Source organism: Dendrobates tinctorius, unplaced genomic scaffold (genome assembly GCF_039654945.1).
Source record: "Dendrobates tinctorius isolate UK_male_01 unplaced genomic scaffold, ASM3965494v1 ptg000103l, whole genome shotgun sequence".
Classification (NCBI taxonomy): Eukaryota; Metazoa; Chordata; class Amphibia; order Anura; family Dendrobatidae; genus Dendrobates; species Dendrobates tinctorius.
This window is the reverse complement of record NW_027361771.1, coordinates 35,861,125-35,884,624: the sequence shown is the minus strand read 5'-3', so window position 1 is coordinate 35,884,624 and position 23,500 is coordinate 35,861,125. Positions and strand designations below refer to the sequence as shown.

General features: G+C 45.4%; 1 protein-coding gene across 1 annotated transcript in view; it reads left to right on the top strand.

Moving 5' to 3' along the window:
- The first annotated feature begins 12,452 nt into the window (after positions 1-12,452).
- Positions 12,453-23,500, top strand: part of LOC141100175 (uncharacterized) — a 51,667-nt gene continuing 40,619 nt past the window's right edge. The window contains exons 1-5 of the mRNA XM_073588464.1: positions 12,453-12,553; positions 16,246-16,366; positions 16,481-16,660; positions 16,746-16,869; positions 16,985-17,097. Coding sequence (XP_073444565.1) covers positions 16,289-16,366; positions 16,481-16,660; positions 16,746-16,869; positions 16,985-17,097 — 495 coding nt within the window. The 5' untranslated portion in view covers positions 12,453-12,553; positions 16,246-16,288. The remainder of the gene's footprint in view (positions 12,554-16,245; positions 16,367-16,480; positions 16,661-16,745; positions 16,870-16,984; positions 17,098-23,500) is intronic.

The following is a 23,500-nucleotide window of genomic DNA, read 5'->3' as shown; positions in this document are numbered from 1 at the left end:
GGGCCTAAGCCATCCCGTTCCGCCTACAGCCATCCGAGTCCAAGGACTGTGTGAAGGTCACTGGAACCGACTACCAACTAACCGGATCCAGGACCCAGCGCATTACGGACTCTGCTGTAACTTTTGTTATCCCTTTTGGTCCCGCTGGGACAGCTGCCACGTGTTTGGGGTCTAACTGGAGGTAGCACCTGTGTCCTCCGGGTATTCCATTCTGGCCCTGCCTGAGGGGCTTTACTACGGGTGCCCGGGGCTCACTAGTCATGCCCCCTTCGTAGCCCTCCGGACCGTGGTCCCGAGGTTCCACTTAAAAAATAAAAACGAATGTGAACTTCACCATCTCTGCCTCCACTTCCATTCGTTACACATTCATAACAATTTTTTCTTCTCTTTTGGGGGTAATAGGCATCGGTCACTGATTATTAATATTCCTGAATTGCTCCATTGTGAGCCTGCTGGCTTAACCTGTGCTATATAACATCTGTCTCTGTTATTATATTTGTTGGTTTGACATCATTTGACAATATTTATTACAGTTGATACACATAGTGGAGGAGTTGGTTTTGGTGTAGGGGATCCCTATAAGGCCCCTCACGCTGTTATTTGTTAACCTTTTGTTTTTTTAACTGTTTTTAACTTGTGCATTGCTTGTCTAACCTTTTGTCCTAATTAAATAAAATTTGTTATTGTTTTTTAATTCATTTTTTGTGGTGATCCTTACCTTTACACGCTACTGTTCTCTTTTATTCTAGTAGTATATACCTGTATGTCATCTCCCCCTGTATATAGCATATACCTGTATGTCATCTCCCCTGTATACAGTATATACATGTGTCATCTCCTCCTGCATATAGTATATTTCCTGTATGTCATCTCCTCCTGCATATAGTATGTACCTGTATGTCATCTCCTCCTGTATATAGTATATACCTGTATGTCATCTCATCCTGTATATAGTATATACCTGTATGTCATCTCATCCTGTATATAGTACATACCTGTATGTTATCTCCCCTGTATACAGTATATACCTGTATGTCATCTCCTCCTGTATATAGTATATACCTGTATGTCATCTCCTCTTGTATATAGTATATACCTGTATGTCATCTCCTCCTGTATATAGTATATACCTGTATGTCATCTTCTCCTGTATATAGTATATACCTGCATGTCATCTCCTCCTGTATATAGTATATACCTGTATGTCATCTCCTCCTGTATATAATATACACCTGTATGTCATCTCATCTTGTATATAGTATATACCTGTATGTCATCTCATCTTGTATATAGTATATACCTGTATGTCATCCCCCTGTATACAGTATATACATGTATGTCATCTCCTCCTGCATATAGTATATTTCCTGTATGTCATCTCCTCCTGCATATAGTATATACCTGTATGTCATCTCCTCCTGTATATAGTATATACCTGTATGTCATCTCATCCTGTATATAGTATATACCTGTATGTCATCTCCTCCTGTATATAGTATATACCTGTATGTCATCTTCTCCTGTATATAGTATATACCTGCATGTCATATCCTCCTGTATATAGTATATACCTGTATGTCATCTCCTCCTGTATATAATATACACCTGTATGTCATCTCATCTTGTATATAGTATATACCTGTATGTCATCTCATCTTGTATATAGTATATACCTGTATGTCATCCCCCTGTATACAGTATATACATGTATGTCATCTCCTGTATATATGTAGCATATACCTGTATGTCATCTTCCCTGTATACAGTATATACCTGTATGTCATCTCCTCCTGTATATAGTATATACCTGTATGTCATCTCCTCCTGTATATAGTATATACCTGTATGTCATCGCCTCCTGTATATAGTATATACCTGTATGTCATCTCCTCCTGTATATAGTATATAGCTGTATGTCATCTCCTCCTGTATATAGTATATACCTGTATGTCATCTCCTCCTGTATATAGTATTTAACTGTATGTCATCTCCTCCTGTATATAGTATATGCCTGTATGTCATCTCATCTTGTATATAGTATATACCTGTATGTCATCCCCCTGTATACAGTATATACATGTATGTCATCTCCTCCTGTATATATGTAGCATATACCTGTATGTCATCTCCCCTGTATACAGTATATACATGTATGTCATCTCCTCCTGTATATAGTATATACCTGTATGTTATCTCCTCCTGTATATAGTATATACCTGTATGTTATCTCCCCTTGTATGTAGTGTATACCTGTATGTCATTTTCTCCAGTATATAGTATATACCTGTATGTCATCTCCTTCTGTATATAATATACACGTGTATGTAATCTCCCCTGTATACAGTATATACCTGTATGTCATCTACTCCTGCATATAGTATATACCTGTATGTCATCTCCTCCTGCATATAGTATATACCTGTATGTCATCTCCTCCTGTATATAGTATATACCTGTATGTTATCTCCTCCTGTATATAGTATATACCTGTATGTCATCTCATCCTGTATATAGTATATACCTGTTGTAAGGTAGCGCTGTCATTCAAGGTTGGGGACACTCGCTTGGCAGCCAAATAATCACGTCCGGCACGGGTTTTCCATAAAACAATAACTATCCATTCGGTTTATTCAGGCATCATAAACCCAAAGCAGCAACATAAAGTTCATATAATCAGCATAGCGATCATGACAGAACTTCCCTCTGTTAAGCCTGTGGTCACACAGGTTACGTAATGTCCAGTACTCAGGCTCTTCAGCCTCACAGATATCTCACCCCGTCAGGGTTACCTCATGGCTGCTTCAGCTCACTGCAGACATTCATTCCCTCTCCCTGGGAACTGTCAGACGCTTGCAGCCATTACTCACACCATTGACGTGCTGTCAGGCAGGAAGCCCCATCTCCCAGCTGGACCTTCCACAACGGACCAACCGGGTCCAAGCATTCACCCCATGTGAAATACCCTGGCCACCTTATATGGTCTGTAGCCACGCCCACCGGGTCACATGGCTATGACCTCATCACAGGTCCTTCACACTCACATAGCCTTTTACTACCAGCGTTTTCAGACACACCCCTGGGTGGATTTGTAGGTAGCTGGTACCGCCCGTCTCTCCAGCTACCTGAAGACTTCCCTAAGACATTGACATGGAACCTCAGCAGTATCACTGCTGATCAACACATACACAAGTCTTCATCTCAAGGCCACCCACCTTGAGATACATTACGATCATTCAGCATCCTACTCCTATCAGGACACTGGAAATGCTTATACGCCTGTCCTGGATCACCCACACAGCACCCCCTAGCGGACACAGTGGTCACTATACCACACTGTATGTCATCTTATCCTGTATATAGTATATACCTGTATGTCATCTCCCCTGTATATAGTGCATACCTGTATGTCATCTCCTCCTGTATATAGTATATACCTGTATGTCATCTCCTCCTGTATATAGTATATACCTGTATGTCATCTCATCCTGTATATAGTATATACCTGTATGTCATCTCCCCTGTATATAGAATATACCTGTATGTCATCTCCTCCTGCATATAGTATATACCTGTATGTCATCTCCTCCTGTATATAGTATATACCTGTATGTCATCTCCTCCTGTATATAGTATATACCTGTATGTCATCTCCTCCTGTATATAGTATATACCTGTATGTCATCTCCTCCTGTATATAGTATATACCTGTATGTCTTCTCATCCTGTATATAGTATATACCTGTATGTCATCTCCCCTGTATATAGTATATACCTGTATGTCATCTCCTCCTGTATATAGTATATACCTGTATGTCATCTCCTCCTGTATATAGTATATACCTGTATGTCATCTCCTCCTGTATATAGTATATACCTGTATGTCATCTCCTCCTGTATATAGTATATACCTGTATGTCATCTCATCCTGTATATAGTATATACCTGTATGTCATCTCCCCTGTATATAGCGTATACCTGTATGTCATTTCCTCCTGTATAAAGTATATACCTGTATGTCATCTCCTCTTGTATATAGTATATACCTGTATGTCATCTCATCCTGTATATAGTATATACCTGTATGTCATCTCCTCCTGCATATAGTATATACCTGTATGTCATCTCCCCTGTATATAGTATATATCTGTATGTCATCTCCCCTGTATATAGTATATACCTGTATGTCATCTCCTCCTGTATATAGTATATACCTGTATGTCATCTCCTCCTGTATATAGTATTTACCTGTATGTCATCTCCTCCTGTATATAGTATATACCTGTATATCATCTCCTCCTGCATATTGTATATACCTGTATGTCATCTCCTCCTGTATATAGTATATACCTGTATGTCATCTCCCCTGTTTATAGCATATACCTGTAAGTCATCTCCCCTGTATACAGTATATACATGTATGTCATCTCCTCCTGTATATAGTATATACTTGTATGCTACCTCCCCTTGTATATAGTATATACTTGTATGTCATTTTCTCCTGTATATAGTATATACTTGTATGTCATCTCCTTCTGTATATAGTATACACGGTGTATGTCATCTCCCCTGTATACAGTATATACCTGTAGGTCATCTCCTCCTGCATATAGTATATGCCTGTATGTCATCTCCCCTGTATACAGTATATGCCTATATACCTGTATGTCATCTCCTCCTGCATATAGTATATACCTGTATGTCATCTCCCCTGTATACAGTATATACATGTATGTCATCTCCTCCTGTATATAGTAGCGAATGTCATAGACTGCGAGAAAGAGAACCATCATATGCCATGGACTTCTATGGCCTCCACCCTTGATCTGCCCCATCCCACCATCCACCTTCCGTATGCCATGGACTTCTATAGCCCCCACCCTGGATCTGCCCCCTTCCACCTTCCCTATGCCACGGACTTCTATAGCCCCATCCTGGATCTGCCCCCATCCCCCCATCCACCTTCCCTATGCCATGGACTTCTATAGCCCCCATCCTGCATCTGCCCCCATCCACCTTTCCTACAGCCCCTACCCAACATGCCTACAGTCCCTATCCCTATTCCCTTTTGTACACTTGCTTTGGCAAAACTAATGTGTATTTAGTCCTGCCAATGAAGCTTCTTTGAATTTGAATTTAGTATATACCTGTATGTCATCTCATCCTGTATATAGTATATACCTGTATGTCATCTCCCCTGTATACAGTATATATCTGTATGTCATCTCCTCCTGCATATAGTATATACCTGTATGGTATCTCCCCTGTATACAGTATATACATTGTGGTACAGTAAAGGGTGTTTTACTGGATGGAAGATATGTTTCTCCCAGCAGATTAATGTTTGGCCGAGTTTTTCCCTAAAGACGGGACCTGCGATGATGTCAGGGTCACGTGATCAGCCATGTGGTGTCTACCTCACTGGTGGGAGGGGTTAGGCCCTATGTAATGGAGGTTGGAAATTGCCACAGAGTGAGTGTGTTTCTGGAAGCTACAGGAACTTGTGTGGACTCAGCCTGAAACTTGCATACTGGATTTCCGTGCTGCAGGACTATCGCAGCAAGACTCGGAAGAACCCCGGGAATGGCACCTGGCAGATGCCGCAGGACCTGGCAGCCGCTTAGTTACGCCCGTCCCGTGCAAGGGGTGAGTCTGGGACCAGTTGTTCTCCAAGCTGGAGTATGTGTTTGGTTTTCCTTATGTTTTGCTAAGCTGCTGGTTACTGAGTAACATTAAAACCACTGGAATTGGACTTTATGCCTGTGTGTTGCCTCGTTACTGCCGCCCGGCTATTGCCTACCAGAGCGAATCCCTACAATTGGTGGAGAATGCGGGCAGAAGCATTAAGGCCAGGCTGTTTTTTTATTTTTGATTTGTACCTCAGCCTATGTCCTGGGTGAAACGAGTGGCAGAGACCCAGGCGGGGAACTTTCCAGAAATGGAGGCCACGGTAAAAGTGCTCATACAGGCTATGTAGCAGCAACAGGAGGCCATGCAGCAGCAGCAACAGGAGGCCATGCGACAGCAGGCTATGCAGCAGCAGGCTATGCAGCAGGAAACCAATCAGCTGTTGATACAGCATATCACGACAGCGCAAGCAAAAGGAGCTGACCGGGGAATCCATGATATTTGGAAAGCGGTTCGTACAGCGATTCCTAAAATGGAGAAATCGGACGATGTGGAGGCGTATCTGGAGATGTTCGAAGGAGTCGCTGAGAGAGAAGCTCCCCCGGGACCATTGGGCTGGTGTCCTCGCTCCGTTTCTGACCCCAGGACCGTTGAAAGCGTATCAGGACCTACCCCCCAAGCAAAGGGCGGACTACACGGTCATCAAGGGTGAGATACTGGCACGCCTTGGGGTAAATGTGTTAGTGCGGGCCCAGCGGGTACACCAGTGGGAGTTTACCCCCTCCAAGCCAGCCCGGTCCCAGTATTACGACCTGTTGCACCTGTTATAAAAGTGGTTGCAGCCTGAAGTGTTGTCCCCCACGGCCATGCTGGACCGCATAGTGACTGATAGATCTTGGAGGGCTTTGCCCCACTCCCTCCAGACCTGGGTCGGACAGGCATCCCCTACTAATGCCATGCAGATGATAGACCTCATAGAAAGGTATGGGGCTACGAAAGAGTTACAGGGAGTGACCCCCCGAAAGGTAACAGGAAGGTTCCCTAAGTCCCCGCCCCTGGTTCGGCGAGCGGAGCCCAGGAAGGCCGCTCCGGACTTATTTGGGGAAGTAAGGAGCCCCATAATCTGCTGGCGGTGCCAGGAACCAGGTCATATGAAAGCTGATTGCCCCCACCTGACTGAGCCCATGGACACCAATTTTGGGTACCACCAGTCCCACTATGCCGAACCAATGTGTGCAATGGGCACCCCGAAAGGCCCTAATATGGAACATTTGTGTCGGGTGGAAGTGGAGGGCACTCCGGCTGTGGCCCTATTGGTCTTAGGGAGTCTTGTAACCCTGGTACGAGCCAGCTGGATACACACCAGCGAGTATACGGCTCGGAAAATTGGGGTGTTGTGAATACATGGAGACTTAAAAGACTATCCCACCGCAATAGTGGTAATCAGCACGCCAGCAGGGAGGCGGTGCCACGAGGTGAGGGTGGTGACCAATTTACATTATGAAGTGATAATTGGAAGAGACTTTCCGTTGTTTTCAGTGCTGTGGCCGTCGGTTGTACCATCCACTGAGCAACTGCCGGTACCAGAGGCAACCAGGTTACATTCTCCAGAAGGGGGGCATAAACCTGGTGGCCCGGAGGAAGATGTGCTGGCAGTAGGAATAACCTTCCCTTCGGTGGAGGAAGGGGAGAATTCTCCCATAGAAGGATTGGCTGGAGAGGTGGAAGACTTGCCGCCGGGACCCGAGTTGTCAGACTTGAATTTATCAGGTGACAATTTTGGTACAGCGCAACTCCGAGACCTTACTTTAGCCCGGGACCTACCTCTTCCAACAAGCCTACAACTTGCAGTAACCACCGATCCACCAAACCCTTGCCTACTGTATCCTCACCCATCCCGTTGTAGATTGTGAGCCCTCGCGGGCAGAGTCCTCTCTCATCCTGTACCCGTCGTGACTTGTATTGTTTAAGATTACTGTACTTGTATGTATTATGTATACCCCTCCTCACATGTAAAGCGCCATGGAATAAATGGCGCTATAATAATAATAATAATAATAATAATAATAATAATAATGGGGGACCCCAACAACCTGGGGCAGATACGGTGTGGCCGCGCTTTGAGTTGAACCAGGATTTGTTGAACCGAGTGGAGAAAATACGGAAAATACGTGGTGAAATGGTAGAACAATTACTGGTACCTCAGACGTATCGCAGGCTGGTAATGGATTTAGCGCATGCGCATGTACTTGGGGGGCATTTGGGCCAAAAGAAGACCCTAGACCGAATTTTGCAGCCAGGGGTTCATGAAGAAGTTAAACGGTACTGTAGCTCCTGTCCGGTATGCCAGGTAACCAGTCCCCAGCCTCACTTTTGGAGCCCTTTGGTGCCTTTGCCAATTATAGAGGTATCCTTCGAGAGAGTGGCCATGGACCTGGTGGGGCCTCTCAATAAGTCGGCAAGGGGACACCAACATATTCTTGTAGTTCTAGACTATGCTACCCGATATCCTGAGGCCATTCCTCTGCGCCACACATCAGCTAAGCTTATAGGAAAGGAACTCATGGGTATGTTTTTACGGGTGGGAATTCCGCAAGAGATTCTAACAGACCAGGGAACCCCCTTTATGTCAAAAATTATGAAGGAACTCTGCCGGTTGTTAAATGTTAAACAGTTGCGCACATCGGTCTATCATCTCCAAACAGATGGTCTGGTAGAAAGGTTCAATAAAACGCTGAAGAGCATGTTAAAAAAGGCAGTCACCAAAGATGGGAAGGACTGGGATCTCTTATTGCCATATTTGTTGTTTGCAGTCCGGGAGGTACCTCAGGCATCTACGGGGTTCTCACCCTTTGAACTATTGTACGGCAGACATCCGCGGGGCATACTAGATATAGCCAAGGAAGCCTGGGAGAATCAACCTACCCCCCACAAAATTGTAATAGAACATGTTGCAAAAATGCAAGAGAGAATGGAGACAGTCCTACCCTTGGTCCGGGAACATATGGAGGCAGCACAACGCTCACAGAGTCGGGTCTATAACCGGGAGGCTCGGGTAAGAACCTTTAGCCCTGGGGATCGGGTTTTGGTGCTTGTGCCTACCGTAGATAGCAAATTTCTTGCAAGGTGGCAGGGACCCTACGAGGTCATGGAGAAGGTGGGGCCAGTAGACTACAAGGTACACCAGCCAGGGCGGAGAAAACCAGAACAGGTTTACCATATTAATTTGCTTAAACCCTGGAAAGATAGAGAGCACCCTGGTGGGGATAGTCTGCTGCCAGCATTTCAGATGGAAAAGGCTCCCTTACCTCGGGGCGAGAAGGGAGAAATCCAACCCGAGGTCAAAATTGCAGATACTTTGTCCTCTAGACAAGTTCAGGAGGTCCGGGAGTTCATTAGCCGAAATACAGATGTTTTTTCGGAGCTCCCTGGATGCACCTCCCTAATCCAACATGACATTGTCACAGAGCCACAGGCCAAGGTCCGACTTAAGCCATATCGGGTGCCTGAGGCCATCTAAGCCATCTCGGAAGAGGTAAAAATGATGCTACAGTTAGGGGTCATAGAAGAGTCTCAAAGTGAGTGGGCCAGCCCAATAGTCCTAATACCCAAGCCTGATGGGTCTCTAAGATTCTGTAATGATTTTAGAAAATTTAATGACATTTCAAAGTTTGACGCCTACCCCATGCCCCGGGTTGACGAGTTAATAGAACGCTTTGGGCAAGCACGGTATTTTACAACACTGGACCTCACAAAAGGCTATTGGCATGTACCCCTAACAGAGGCAGCAAAGGGAAAACGGCTTTTATAACACCTGAGGGGCTGTTCCAGTATAAGGTGTTACCCTTTGGTTTGCATGGCGCTCCAGCAACGTTCCAACGGTTAATGGATATTGTTCTCCGTCCCCATCGCCGCTATGCCTCAGCCTATCTAGATGATATCATTGTGTTCAGCACCGATTGGGAAAGCCACTTAGCAAAAGTACAGGCAGTGGTAGACTCCCTGCAACAAGCAGGCCTAACTGCCAACCCAAAGAAGTGTTCCATAGGGTTGGAGGAAGCTCGGTACTTGGAGTATGTCATTGGGAGAGGAGTTCTCAAGCCTCAAGTAAACAATGTAGAGGCAATTCAGAACTGGCCCCGCCCCCTCACAACAAAGCAGGTAAAAGCCTTTTTGGGTTTAGTGGGATATTACAGGCGGTTCATTCCCAACTTTGCAACCCAGTCCGCGCATTTAACAGATTGTTTAAAAGGGAAAAAATCTGTGATGGTCCACTGGAACGATCAGTTAGAGGAGGCCTTTACAAAATTAAAAGGGGTACTATGTGGTACACCAGTCCTGATCACTCCAAATTTCAAAAAAGAGTTTGTGGTGCAGACTGATGCCTCGGAGATAGGCCTCGGTGCCGTGCTTTCTCAGGAAGTTAACGGGGAAGAGCATCCCGTTAGCTTCCTAAGCTGGAAGCTTACCCCAGCTGAAACCCAATACAGTATTGTGGAGAGAGAGCCTGGCCATCAAGTGGGCACTGGAATCGTTGCGCTACTATTTGCTGGGGAGAACATTTCGGTTGGTGACAGATCATTCCCCTCTTACGTGGATGAGTCAAGCTAAGGAGAGAAATGCCTGAGTCACCAGGTGGTTCCTGTCCCTGCAAAATTTTAAATTTTCAGTGGAACATCGTACAGGCAGACTACAGGGGAACGCAGATGCCCTGTCCAGAGTTCACTGTATGTCATGTGTCCACCCCCTTGGGGTTGAACATAGGGGGGAGGTATGTGGTACAGTAAAGGGTGTTTTACTGGATGGAAGATATGTTTCTCCCAGCAGATTAATGTTTGGCCGGGTTTTTCCTTAAAGACAGGACCTGCGATGATGTCAGGGTCACGTGATCAGCCCATGTGATGTCTACCTCACTGGTGGGAGGGGTTAGGCCCTATGTAATGGAGGTTGGTAATTACCACAGTGTGAGTGTGTTTCTGGAAGCTACAGGAACTTGTGTGGACTCAGCCTGAAACTTCCCAACATCCCTATAGTCCCTATCCCTATTCCCATTTGTACAATTGCTTTGGCAAAACTAATGTGTATTTAGTCCTGCCAATAAAGCTTCTTTGAATTTGACTGCGCCTCTCCTGTGTACAGACGGGAGGGAACCTGTGAGACGTACAGGTATATACTGTATACAGGGGAGATGACATACAAGTATATACAGGGGAGATGACATACAGGTATATACTATATACAGGAGAAAATTCCATACAGGTTTATACTATATAGAAGGGCTGATCACGTGACCCTGACATCATCGCAGGTCCCGTCTTTAGGGAAAAACTCGGCCAAACATTAATCTGCTGGGAGAAACATATCTTCCATCCAGTAAAACACCCTTTACTGTACCACAATGTATATACTGTATACAGGGGAGATACCATACAGGTATATACTATATGCAGGAGGAGATGACATACAGATATATACTGTATACAGAGGAGATGACATACAGGTATATACTATATACAGGATGAGATGACATACAGGTATATACTAAATTCAAATTCAAAGAAGCTTCATTGGCAGGACTAAATACACATTAGTTTTGCCAAAGCAAGTGTACAAAAGGGAATAGGGATAGGGACTGTAGGGATGTTGGGTAGGGGCTGTAGGAAAGGTGGATGGGGGCAGATGCAGGATGGGGGCTATCGAAGTCCATGGCATAGGGAAGGTGGATGGGGGGATGGAGCATATCCAGGGTGGGGGCCATAGAAGTCCATGATATAACTTAGTTCTGTTTCTCGCAGTCTATGACATTCGCTCACATACCGCGCTGCTATCTCCACTGCTCTCTCTTCTTCCCCCAGCAGGATATATGTTTTCTCTTCCTCCTTCATGGTGATGAAATCGGGGAAGAGATGTGAGAGTCTCCTGAAGTGAGTGTCCCTCACTGCTGAGTATTTGGGGCAGTGTAGCAGGAAGTGGGTCTCATCCTCCAGGGCCTCCAGGTCACAGTGTTGGCACAGACTTTCCTCCCTGGGCTTGTAGCTCTGCCTGTGTCGGCCGACCTCGATGGCACTGAGTCTATACCGGCTCAGGATCTTGCGGTCTCTGGGGTCCGGGAGTTTCTCCAGGTATGGGGCCAGTCTGTAGTCTCTCTGTAGACTCCGGAACGTGGTCAGTTTCTGTGAGCTGATGATGTCGTTCTTCCAGTCACGTACCTCTCCTGGCCTTCATCTACCATCTTCCTGATTCCGGCTTTTGTCAGGTTGTTGTGATTGGTGTTCTGGTCAGGTTGGGTTTGGGTGAGCTTTTCCGAGGGTCCTGGTCTCTGCTGAAGCAGCTCTTCCCTCCCTTTCTTCCATTTCTGTACTCCTTTCTGTAAGTCTTGGCCTCGTTCTTCTTCCTGTAATTCTTGCTCATTGAGACGTAATACAGCTTTTCTCTTTCATCTCTTCTATTCCCTATGTAACGATAACTGTTGTCAATGTCTGATTCGTGACATACTCTTGGACCACAAGACTATGGCCAGCAATGACGTTATGTACACATAGCGGTGGATAAAAAAAGCTATTCTAATTATTATTATCAATTAATATTCATGGGTTCTCAGTCATTTATAACACGTGTCGCCTCGTTCCCTGCTGCCTTCTCTTTTTACAGAAAGCGATTTACAACAATTTATTGTGTGCACGTAAATCCAACTATGACCACAAGACGGAGACAAACATTGTGTCTGCATATTTCAACAGCTGATTGCATTCTGCAATGCATGCTGGAAGTTGTAGTCCAAATTTAAGCAATAAAAGGGCAATGGACGGAATAGATGACTACAATCCCCAAGATGAGGATAAACAGAGCGTGACGAAGGAGAATGGCCACGTGTGTGGCAGAATGACAAAGAGGCTAGAACCGCACAGACAGGAAGTAATGATATCAGGTATGTGCACTGTGGTGAGAAAGAGGCGCCGGAGGGTGATGATGACATGGCAGAGGCTAATGCCATGTATACACCCTTCCCATACAAGGCTGTGATAATTCTACAGGAGGAGCAGACTGTGGTGTCCTGTCTGTCTGTTATTATACAGGGGGAGCAGACTGTGGTGTCCTGTCTGTCTGTTATTATACAAGAGGAGCAGACTGTGGTGTCCTGTCTGTTATTATTATACAGGAGGAGCAGACTGTGGTGTCCTGTCTGTTATTATTATTATACAGGAGGAGTAGACTGTGGTGTCCTGTCTGTTGTTATTATTATACAGGAGGAGCAGGCTGTGGTGTCCTGTCTGTTATTATACAGGAGGCGCAGACTGTGGTGTCCTGTCTGTCTGTTATTATACAGGGGGAGCAGACTGTGGTGTCCTGTCTGTTGTTATTATACAGGGGGAGCAGACTGTGGTGTCCTGTCTGTTATTATACAGGAGGAGCAGACTGTGTTGTCCTGTCTGTTATTATTATACAGGAGGAGCAGACTGTGGTGCCCTGTCTGTTATTATTATTATTATTATTATTATACAGGAGGAGTAGACTGTGGTGTCCTGTCTGTTGTTATTATTATACAGGAGGAGCAGGCTGTGGTGTCCTGTCTGTTATTATACAGGAGGAGCAGACTGTGGTGTCCTGTCTGTTATTATTAGACAGGAGGAGCAGACTGTGGTGTCCTGTCTGTTATTATTAGACAGGAGGAGCAGACTGTGGTGTCCTGTCTGTTATTATTAGACAGGAGGAGCAGACTGTGGTGTCCTGTCTGTTATTATTAGACAGGAGGAGCAGACTGTGGTGTCCTGTCTGTTATTATTAGACAGGAGGAGCAGACTGTGGTGTCCTGTCTGTTATTATTAGACAGGAGGAGCAGACTGTGGTGTCCTGTCTGTTATTATTAGACAGGAGGAGCAGACTGTGGTGTCCTGTCTGTTATTATTAGACAGGAGGAGCAGACTGTGGTGTCCTGTCTGTTATTATTAGACAGGAGGAGCAGGCTGTGGTGTCCTGTCTGTTATTATTATTATTATTATTATTAGACAGGAGGAGCAGGCTGTGGTGTCCTGTCTGTTATTATTATTATTATTATTATTAGACAGGAGGAGCAGGCTGTGGTGTCCTGTCTGTTATTATTATTATTATTAGACAGGAGGAGCAGGCTGTGGTGTCCTGTCTGTTATTATTATTATTATTAGACAGGAGGAGCAGGCTGTGGTGTCCTGTCTGTTGTTATTATTATTATTAGACAGGAGGAGCAGGCTGTGGTGTCCTGTCATTACTATTATTATTATACAGGGGGAGCAGGCTGTGGTGTCCTGTCTGATATTATACAGGAGGAGCAGACTGTGGTGTCGTGTCTGTTATTATTATACAGGAGGAGCAGACTGTGGTGTCGTGTCTGTTATTATTATACAGGAGGAGCAGACTGTGGTGTCGTGTCTGTTATTATTATACAGGAGGATCAGACTGTGGTGTCCTGTCTGTTATTATTATACAGGAGGAGCAGACTGTGGTGTCCTGTCTGTTATTATTATACAGGAGGAGCAGACTGTGGTGTCCTGTCTGTTATTATTATTATACAGGAGGAGCAGACTGTGGTGTCCTGTCTGTTATTATTATTATACAGGAGGAGCAGACTGTGGTGTCCTGTCTGTTATTATTATTATACAGGAGGAGCAGACTGTGGTGTCCTGTCTGTTATTATTATTATACAGGAGGAGCAGACTGTGGTGTCCTGTCTGTTATTATTATTATACAGGAGGAGCAGACTGTGGTGTCCTGTCTGTTATTATTATACAGGAGGAGCAGACTGTGGTGTCCTGTCTGTTATTATTATTATACAGGAGGAGCAGACTGTGGTGTCCTGTCTGTTATTATTATTATACAGGAGGAGCAGACTGTGGTGTCCTGTCTGTTATTATTATTATTATACAGGGGGAGCAGACTGTGGTGTCCTGTCTCTAATTACTATACTAAACAAACGTCATAAAAAGATGCAGTGTGAACATATCCTAAGCTGCATGCTAAATACTCGTCTCCATGCTGAACTGACATACACCTCTACTCAAAAATGAAAGTAAAGTTGGCTCCAGTGTTCAAAACCACATAAATAAGCACAAATTTGCAGATTCTGTTCTGTCAAGCGATTAACTTAAACTGGTTCTTTTCAGGAAAACACCAAAAACAGGCAGAGATGCTTACCTGTGTAAACGGGCCTCAATACATCTGCAATAAACAGGGTGCAGCGGACCAAGAAATATGGCAACTGCATAGGTGCAAAATACCAAATGAGACAGCCAGCCTACAATCAGGGATTGGCCGTGTGGCACACCAGTGCAAAAAAAATAATCCGTATGTGGCAGTATTCACACAGGGAATGCAGAGCATCAGGTTCACAGCCTCTTAGTAACACCATATAGGGGGGCTGCCCAGTGCTAACTATAATGCATCCCATGTGAACTTAGGCCACAGTTTACAGAACCATTTAGGCCCAACTGCACCCTGAAAAAGAAATAAAGTGCATAAAAACATATAAAAACACTGGTTCTTTTCAGGACTATTTCTCAGCAGAATGTCTGGAGGAAGAATTAAGTATACGCTGAAAGAGCACCCTGCCTACCGTGAAGCATGGTGGCTCAGCAATACCTATAGTGAAACATGGCAGTGGCTAGGTGATCTTCTGGGGCTGCTTTACTTCCTTTAGCACTGAAAACCTGCAGTGTGTGGAGGGGGAAGATGGAGTCAATTAAGCTTGGGGCATCATTGGACCTTCCAACAGGACAATAATCTCAAGCATAACTCAACATCCAGCAAAGCTTGGTTTTAGAAAAAATGCTGGAAGATTTTAGAGTGGCAGTTGCAGTTTCCTGACCTGTTCCCAAGAGAAAAAAAAACTTTGATTTTACAAAGACAGTTTCATTATCAAATCCAAGAATATTATTATTATGCATTTATATAGCGCCATTTATTCCATGGTGCTTTACATGTGAAAAGGGAAATATAGACAAGTATAGTAAACGTGTAAGACAAGGGACACACAAGTACATAAGGAGAGGGGACCCTATCCGCGAGGGCTCACAGTCTACAGGGATGGGTGAGGATACAGTAGGAGAGGGTAGAGCAGGTCTTGCTGTGGTTCAGTAGACCGAGGATCATTGCAGGCTGTAGGCTTGTAGGAACAGGTGGGTCTTCAGTTTCTTCTTGAAGGTTTCTGTTGCTGGTGAGAGTCTGATGTGTTGCGGCAGGGAGTTCCAGAGTATGGAGGAAGCAGGGGAGAAGTCTTGTATGCGATTCCTATGAGAATTGAGCGAAGATTCCCCAGGAACCCTGCCAGAACCTAGTGTCTGATTATGCATCACATTTGCAGCAGGTTATAACAGGCTAAGATGCTCTGCTAAATACTAAAGATGTTTGGAAGGACTGAATAATTCTGAGCCTTCAGTAGTTGATAAAAGACATTTACTTGTTCTATTACTTATGTTGCAAGATCTTGTTTAGTTTATTGCAGTGATTAGAAAGTTTGTACATTTTACTAATCAGTGAATTGCAATGGGGTTTAATATCTTTGATTTCAGCAGTATGATCATCTCTGTATTATGTTTTCATAACAAGTTCATCTAAAATATTTCTTGTCTGATTCTGCTTTGTATCTAGTTTGTATGGGGGAGTCCTAAATGGATGAAATGACTTGCTGAGAATGGAGAAAGAGAAAAATCTCTTGACCAAAAGTATATTGAACCTCACACTGGAAATCATCTATCTGCTGACCGGAGAGGTGAGGGTTTCTGGAAATCTGTCACATGACCTCACTCGTAACTGTAAGCAGCATGGTTGAAAATGGACATGTGGATGTTGAAATGTATATGTCATTGTTTGCTACCATACTCAGGATTACACAGTAGTGAAGAAGACTCCCGGTCAATGTGTGACCACCAGCTGCTCTTATGTGCTGGGAGAATTGAGCAAGACCCAGAGCCCCTTCAAGGAGCCTCCATTTCACTCCCTGACAACCGAATATCATAAGATCCTGGACCTCACCAACAAGATGATTGAGCTGCTGACCGGAGAGGTGAGCGCTGCTGGGAATACTGGGACATTATACAGTAACACAAGGGATGATGTGTCTGGGTGATGACTGTATCATTGTGTGTCAGGTTCCTATAAGGTGTCAGGATGTCACTGTCCATTTCGCCATGGAGGAGTGGGAGTATATAGAAGGACACATGGATCTGTACAAGGACGTCATGATGGAGGACCACCAGCGCATCATATCACCAGGTAAATCGAGAGTCTTATTGATGGTGAAGGAAAGAGCAGTTTTGAGGGTCATCTACATAACCTGATAATCACATAACATATATTGGGTCAATGTGTGTGGCTTTTTTTTTAACAGCTGAATCCAGCAACAGCCATCTACCAGAAAGATGTGTTAATCCTTTGTGTTCCCAAGATTCTGAAGAGGAAGATCACTGTGAGCATCAAGATATTCATGTAGTGCAAACAGAGGTTTGTTGAACGTTTTATCTTTTCCACCACCACTTTAACAACCATGAAGCAAACATACAGTGACTTGCGGAAATATTCACCCCCTTGATGGTTTTTCTTGTTTTGATAGTTCACAACCTGGAATTTCACATTGCATCAGTTCATTTGAAGAATATGCCAACAGCTGGGAATATTTTATCTTATTTTTATTTTGAAGTAAACACAAAATAGGACAAAATAACTAAATTTCAATGTGTATAAATATTCACCCCCCTAAACTCCGTACTTTGTACAGTTGTAGGTCTCTTTGTATAAGTCTGAGCTTTCTACATCTTGCCACTGGGATTTTTGCCCATTCCTCAAAGCAAAACTGCTCCAGCTCCTTCAAGCTAAATGCTTTCCATTTGTGAACAGCAATCTTCAATCCTACAATCCCGCCCTACAAAACTGTCCCACTAGTTAACCCCTTAAAAAATAAAAAAACAAAGCAAAAAATAAAGCTTTATCATCATACCGCCGAACAAAAAGTGCAATAACGCGCGATCAAAAAGACGGATATAAATAACCATGATACCGCAGAAAACGTCATCTTGTCCCGCAAAAAACGAGCCGCCACTCAGCGCCATCAGCAAAAAAATAAAAGTTCTAGCTCGCAGAATAAAGCGATAAAAATTTTTTTTTTTTATCTAAAATTGTTTTCATTGCATAAAAGCGCCAAAACATAAAATGACCTAAATGAGGTATCGCTGTAACCGTACTGACCCGAAGAATAAAACCGCTTTATCAACTTTACCGCACGCAGAACGGTGTAAACGCACCCCCCCAAAAGAAATTCATGAAACACTGGTTTTTGTTCATTGTGTCCCAAAAATCGGAATAAAAAGCGATAAAAAAATGTCAGGTGCCTGAAAATGGTACCAATAAAAACGTCAACTCGTCCCGCAAAAAATAAGACCTCATGTGACTCGGTGGGTCAAAATATGGAAAAATTATAGCTCTCAAAATGAGGTGATGCATAAACTGTTTTTACAATAAAAAGTGTCTTTTAGCGTATGACAGCGGCCAAACATAAAAACCGCCATAAATAGTAAATCAAACCCGCGTTATCACCCGCTTTAGTTAGGGAAAAAATACCGTATTTTTTCCATTCTACATGACGGCACCACGAGAGAGGGGATCCGCCCAGCGAGGACAGGAAACCTTCAAGATAAAAGGGGCGGCTCCTCTCTCCGCATCAGTTGGTTTCCTGTCCTCGATGGGAAGCCCTCAAGATGAAAACCTCTTGATGATTGGAAGAAAGAAGAGGATGCCTGGGTCGGGTGATCAAATAGCAGGCACCGGTCTGCTACACCTGATACCAGGTACCGGTAGTCGCCTCGGGGGTCATATATTCCTATGTCCCCCCTGAGCGAGTGCATGGCCACAGCCCATGGGGCAGATGCCCGGGTGAAGCTGGATACCTTGGAGACCACATGCGGTGTACCCTCCAAGATGTAAATGTACCCCGTAAAACGTCCACGGAGGCCACGTTCCGTGTTCCCTCCCTGTTGACGTATGGTGGCCATGCAGCCCATGTGACACATCGGTGCCTGGGCGAAGATATTGCTCCTCGGGGGTGCCACATTGGTGTACCCGCCCTGTTGAGACCAGACGCCAGTCCCCGTAGAATCCGGCTCTGGAAGGTTTACCTGGTGTATACGTTGGTGGTATAGTGGATCGTCCATCCTTTCTCCTCAGGTAAGAGGGAGAGCGCAGGTGACCGGTATGGTGCCCAGGCGCTCACTGGAAAACCGGGGTTCGCGCCGCTGAGCACACCAGGGCGGCAAGGACACGCGCATTGGAGCGCGCATGGCGGGGCCTTGCTGGGAGGAAGCCGACGCTAAACCGGAAGTGGTAAGCGGCGACCCGGAAGTAGAGGTGGCGCGCGCAGCAGAGACACAGGGGTGTGCGCAGTCTCTAGGGGGAGCGCGCAGAGGGCGCAAGCGAGATACGGGGCCCAGGCCGTCCAATTTAAAAAAAAAAAAAAAAAAAAAAAAAAAAAAAGAGACTGCTCTCATTTGGCTCCTGCTAAGCAGCTGGAAGCTGGGGGCTGCTATTTAAACCGGTAGTGGCTGGCGTCACTACACCATTACATGGTCGGGTGTGACTGCTCTCAGCACAGGATAGCAGCAGACATATACGGCAGGATGGAGAGCCCCTCGCCAGAGCATATACAACCACGCCAGGAAGCGAAGGAAAGGCGCTCACGCTCACACGAAAAGAGCCAGACACGCCGCAGCAGCAGTGGAAGCCGCTCGGGCAGTGCACGGGCGGATCGTCAACGCAAGAAGGAGAGGTCCCTAGTCTCCTTAGGAGACAGTGAGAAGACCAGTCAGCCTCCAGATCCGGTACCCGTTTTGTGAAAGCGTCCGAGTGGTGAGTGAACTACGAGAAAGTCCAGTACTCTAATGTCTGTTCTCTTTCTCTTGTCTCCTCTTTAATAATAATAATCTTTATTTTTATATAGCGCTAACATATTCCACAGCGCTTTACAGTTTGCACACATTTTCATCACTGTCCCCGATGGGGCTCACAATCTAAATTCCCTATCAGTATGCCTTTGGAGTGTGGGAGGAAACCGGAGTACCCGGAGGAAACCCACACAAACACGGGGAGAACATACAAACTCCTTGCAGATGTTGTCCTTGGTGGGATTCGAACCCAGCTAACCACTGAGCCACCGTGATGCCCTCTCTCCTCTCTTCCCTCTCCTCCCTCTCTTACATACATTGGCGGGGTGGAGTATAGAAAGTCCCTAAGAAAAGTAGGGGAAAATCTAAGAATAAAGAATGTGCTTTATGCAAAAGTCCCGTAGGAACAGCCTGGAATAAAAAGTTATGCCAGGAGTGTATTAACAAAACAATAGCGGAGGAGACTCCCTCATTCTCGGATAGTCTGAGGTCCCTAATTCAAACAGAGGTTTGTAAGTCAGTAAGTGCATTACAATCTGCGGATGCAGATAGGAAAACTAGGGATAGATCCAGCCCCTCAGGGGTCTCTCAAGAAGACTATACAGGATCAGAGGAGGACTCACATAAAACGCACTCTTCAGATAGTAGCTCAGATGGGGAAGATACGTTCCCAGTAGAATCTACGGATGAACTTATTAAAGCAATCAGATCTACCATGGGGCTGGTAGAGGAGCGAGCAAAAAAGCCAGCCCAAGAACTCATGTTCAGTGGACTACAAAAGAAAAAGCGTAAGACCTTCCCTATTAATGAGCAAATAGAAGAGCTCATAAAACGCGAATGGGAAAAACCAGAGAAAAAGTCCCAGATATCTAATTCTCTGAAGAGGAGGTATCCCTTTGAGGAAGAGGCATCCTCATCCTGGGATAGGGCTCCCAAAATCGATGTAGCGATATCAAAAGTCGCCAGGAAAACCTCCCTACCCTTTGAGGATCTGGGGTTTCTGAAAGAACCGCTGGATCGGAAGACGGACAATTGCCTTAAGACAGCCTGGGAAACCTTGGCTGGGGCGCTAAGACCGGCTATCTCAGCTACGTGTGTGGCTAGGTCTCTAAAGATATGGGTAGACAACTTGGAGGATCAACTAGAACGTGGAGTTCCCAGAGAGTCAATTCTGGAAGCATTACCGGCTATTAGAGCGGCGGCAGACTTTCTCGCAGAGGCTTCTGCAGACTCGGCCAGACTAGCAGCAAAGTCAGCAGCCTTAACCAATGTAGGACGGCGCGCAGTATGGCTAAAATGCTGGCCGGGGGACACTCAGGCAAAGATGAAACTGTGCTCTCTGCCATGTGAGGGAAATTTCTTGTTCGGACCTGCATTGGATGACGTATTGGAAAAAGCGGGTGATACAAAGAAAAATTTTCCAAAACAACCATTTCAAGCATTTCGGCGCTCCTTTCAGAGGGGCCGAAAATTCAGAAAGCAACAATTCAGAGATCGAGACAAAAACAATTCTGACAGGCGATACAGAGGAGGGAGAGGCTTCTATTTCGGCAAGCCCTCCAGGGAAGCCAAAAAACCCTCCCAGTGACGGTCCTTCTCAGGTGGGGGGAAGGCTCTCTCACTTCCTCCCAGCCTGGGAGAGAATCTCATCCAGCACCTGGATCCGACAGATAGTAGGGTCAGGTCTGGAATTAAAGTTCCACCATTGGCCACCACAAAAATTCATTCAGACTCCAGTGCAATCTTCTCAAGAAAGACAAGAGAGTCTGGAAGAGGAGGTATTGTCACTCATACAGAAACTCGTACTGGAAGAAGTTCCGGAAAAAGGAAAAAAGGAAGGCTTTTACTCCCCCCTATTTCTAATAAAGAAACCAGACAATTCCTGGAGGACAATTATAAATCTGAAAGGCCTCAACAGATATTTGATAGTCCCATCATTCAAGATGGAAACCATAAGATCTGCAGTGAAACTCCTCTTTCCTTGGTGTTACATGGCGGTCCTGGATCTCAAGGACGCTTACTATCATGTCCCGATCCGGCAGCAAGACCGCAAATATCTCAGTGGCATCACTTTCAATACAGGGCTCTGCCCTTTGGGGTAGCAATAGCCCCCCGGGTCTTCACGAAATTAATTGCGGAGGTCTCGGCACATCTCGGGGAAAAAGATGCCCTGGTAATACCATATCTGGACGACTTCCTGATAGTGGGGAGAGATTTCTCTCACTGTCAGGAACAAGTCAAGATAGTGATGGAGACACTTCAGACTCTGGGTTGGCAACTGAACCTCAAAAAATCCAAACTGGAACCAACAATGATCCAGAATTTTTTGGGCCTAACAATAGACTCGGTGGTGCAGGAATGTCGCCTCCCAGAGGAAAAAGAAGAAAAAATCAAAAACCTAATCAGGACAACATTAAGAAAGCCAGTAATGACTCCGAGGAAAGCCATGTCAGTGTTGGGATCCCTAACTTCCTGCATACCAGCAATAAAATGGGCTCAGTTTCACACAAGGGAACTTCAGTGGTGTGTGTTACAAAACGATCTGAGGCTTCAGGGGCAGTTAGAGCAAAAGCTCACCATCCCGGACCCTGTACTCCAGTCACTCAGGTGGTGGTTACAGATAGAGTCCTCTCCAAGGGGAGTACCCTGGACATATACAGCCTCCAGAGTAGTCACGACAGATGCCAGCCCCTGGGGCTGGGGAGCCCATCTAGACACCCTATGGCTTCAAGATCCTTGGGCTCAGGACGAAAAAGATCTATCCTCAGACGAGTGGGAGCTGCTAGCCATCGAAAGGGCGCTGGAAGGTTTACTGACACACCTGACAGGACATCACGTGAAAGTCCTATCAGACAATCGTACAGCAGTAGCATATGTGAACCATCAGGGGGGCACCCGTTCTCGGTCATTAATGAAAATAGCGGGAAGAATACTGACTCTAGCGGAACGTCAGTTTCTCTCATTATCGGCCCTGCATATCCGAGGTGTGGACAACCTGAAGGCAGACTTTCTGAGCAGGAACCGGTTGAAGCAAGGCGAATGGTGCCTAAAAGAGTCCATTTTTCAACGGATTATGCTTATGTGGGGGAAACCCATAATAGATCTCTTCGCCTCAAAAACCAACAGAAAGGTTCAAAAGTTCTGCTCTCTAAGTCTAGCAGACATGCCACTGGCGGTAGACGCCTTCAGGATAAAATGGACATCAGGTCTCCTGTACGCCTTCCCCCCGATATGCCTCATTCCGTTAGTCCTGAAGAAGATCAGGGAGGACCGAGTCAGAGTAATTATGATAGCTCCCTTTTGGCCAAAAAGGCCGTGGTTCTACTGGCTAAGAGTGATGTCAGTGACGGACCAATGGGTACTCCCAGAGAACCACGACCTCCTAACACAGGGTCCCTTCAATCACCCTCCGAACTCCAGGTTGCATTTGACAGCCTGGAATTTGAAAGGTCACTGTTAGAGGAAAAAAGGGTTTTCACAAAGGTTAATTTCCACCCTAATCAGTAGCAGAAAGCCAGTGACTACAAAAATATACGGGAGAATATGGAGAAAATTTTTGTCCACCTCAGGCCCAATACGGGAGGGAGAAGTACCGGTGAGGGCAGTGCTAGAGTTTCTGCAAAGGGGTTTAGACTTGGGCTTAGCTGTCAGCACCCTCAAAGTACACGTTTCAGCCCTGGCAGCATTATTCAACTATGACCTAGCAAATGATAGATGGGTGGCCAGGTTTATCCGGGCCTGTACTAGGGCTAACTCTGTCCCATCTCCTAAACCTCCTCCCTGGGATCTAAACTTGGTCCTATCATCTCTAACAGAAAGTCCATTTGAACCACTAGACGTGACATCAGATAAAGTGTTAACTTTAAAAACAGCCTTATTAGTGGCACTTACATCGGCACGTAGGGTGGGGGACTTACACGCACTGTCAGCAGACCCGCCATACACTCAGGTTATGGACGATAGAGTTGTCTTAA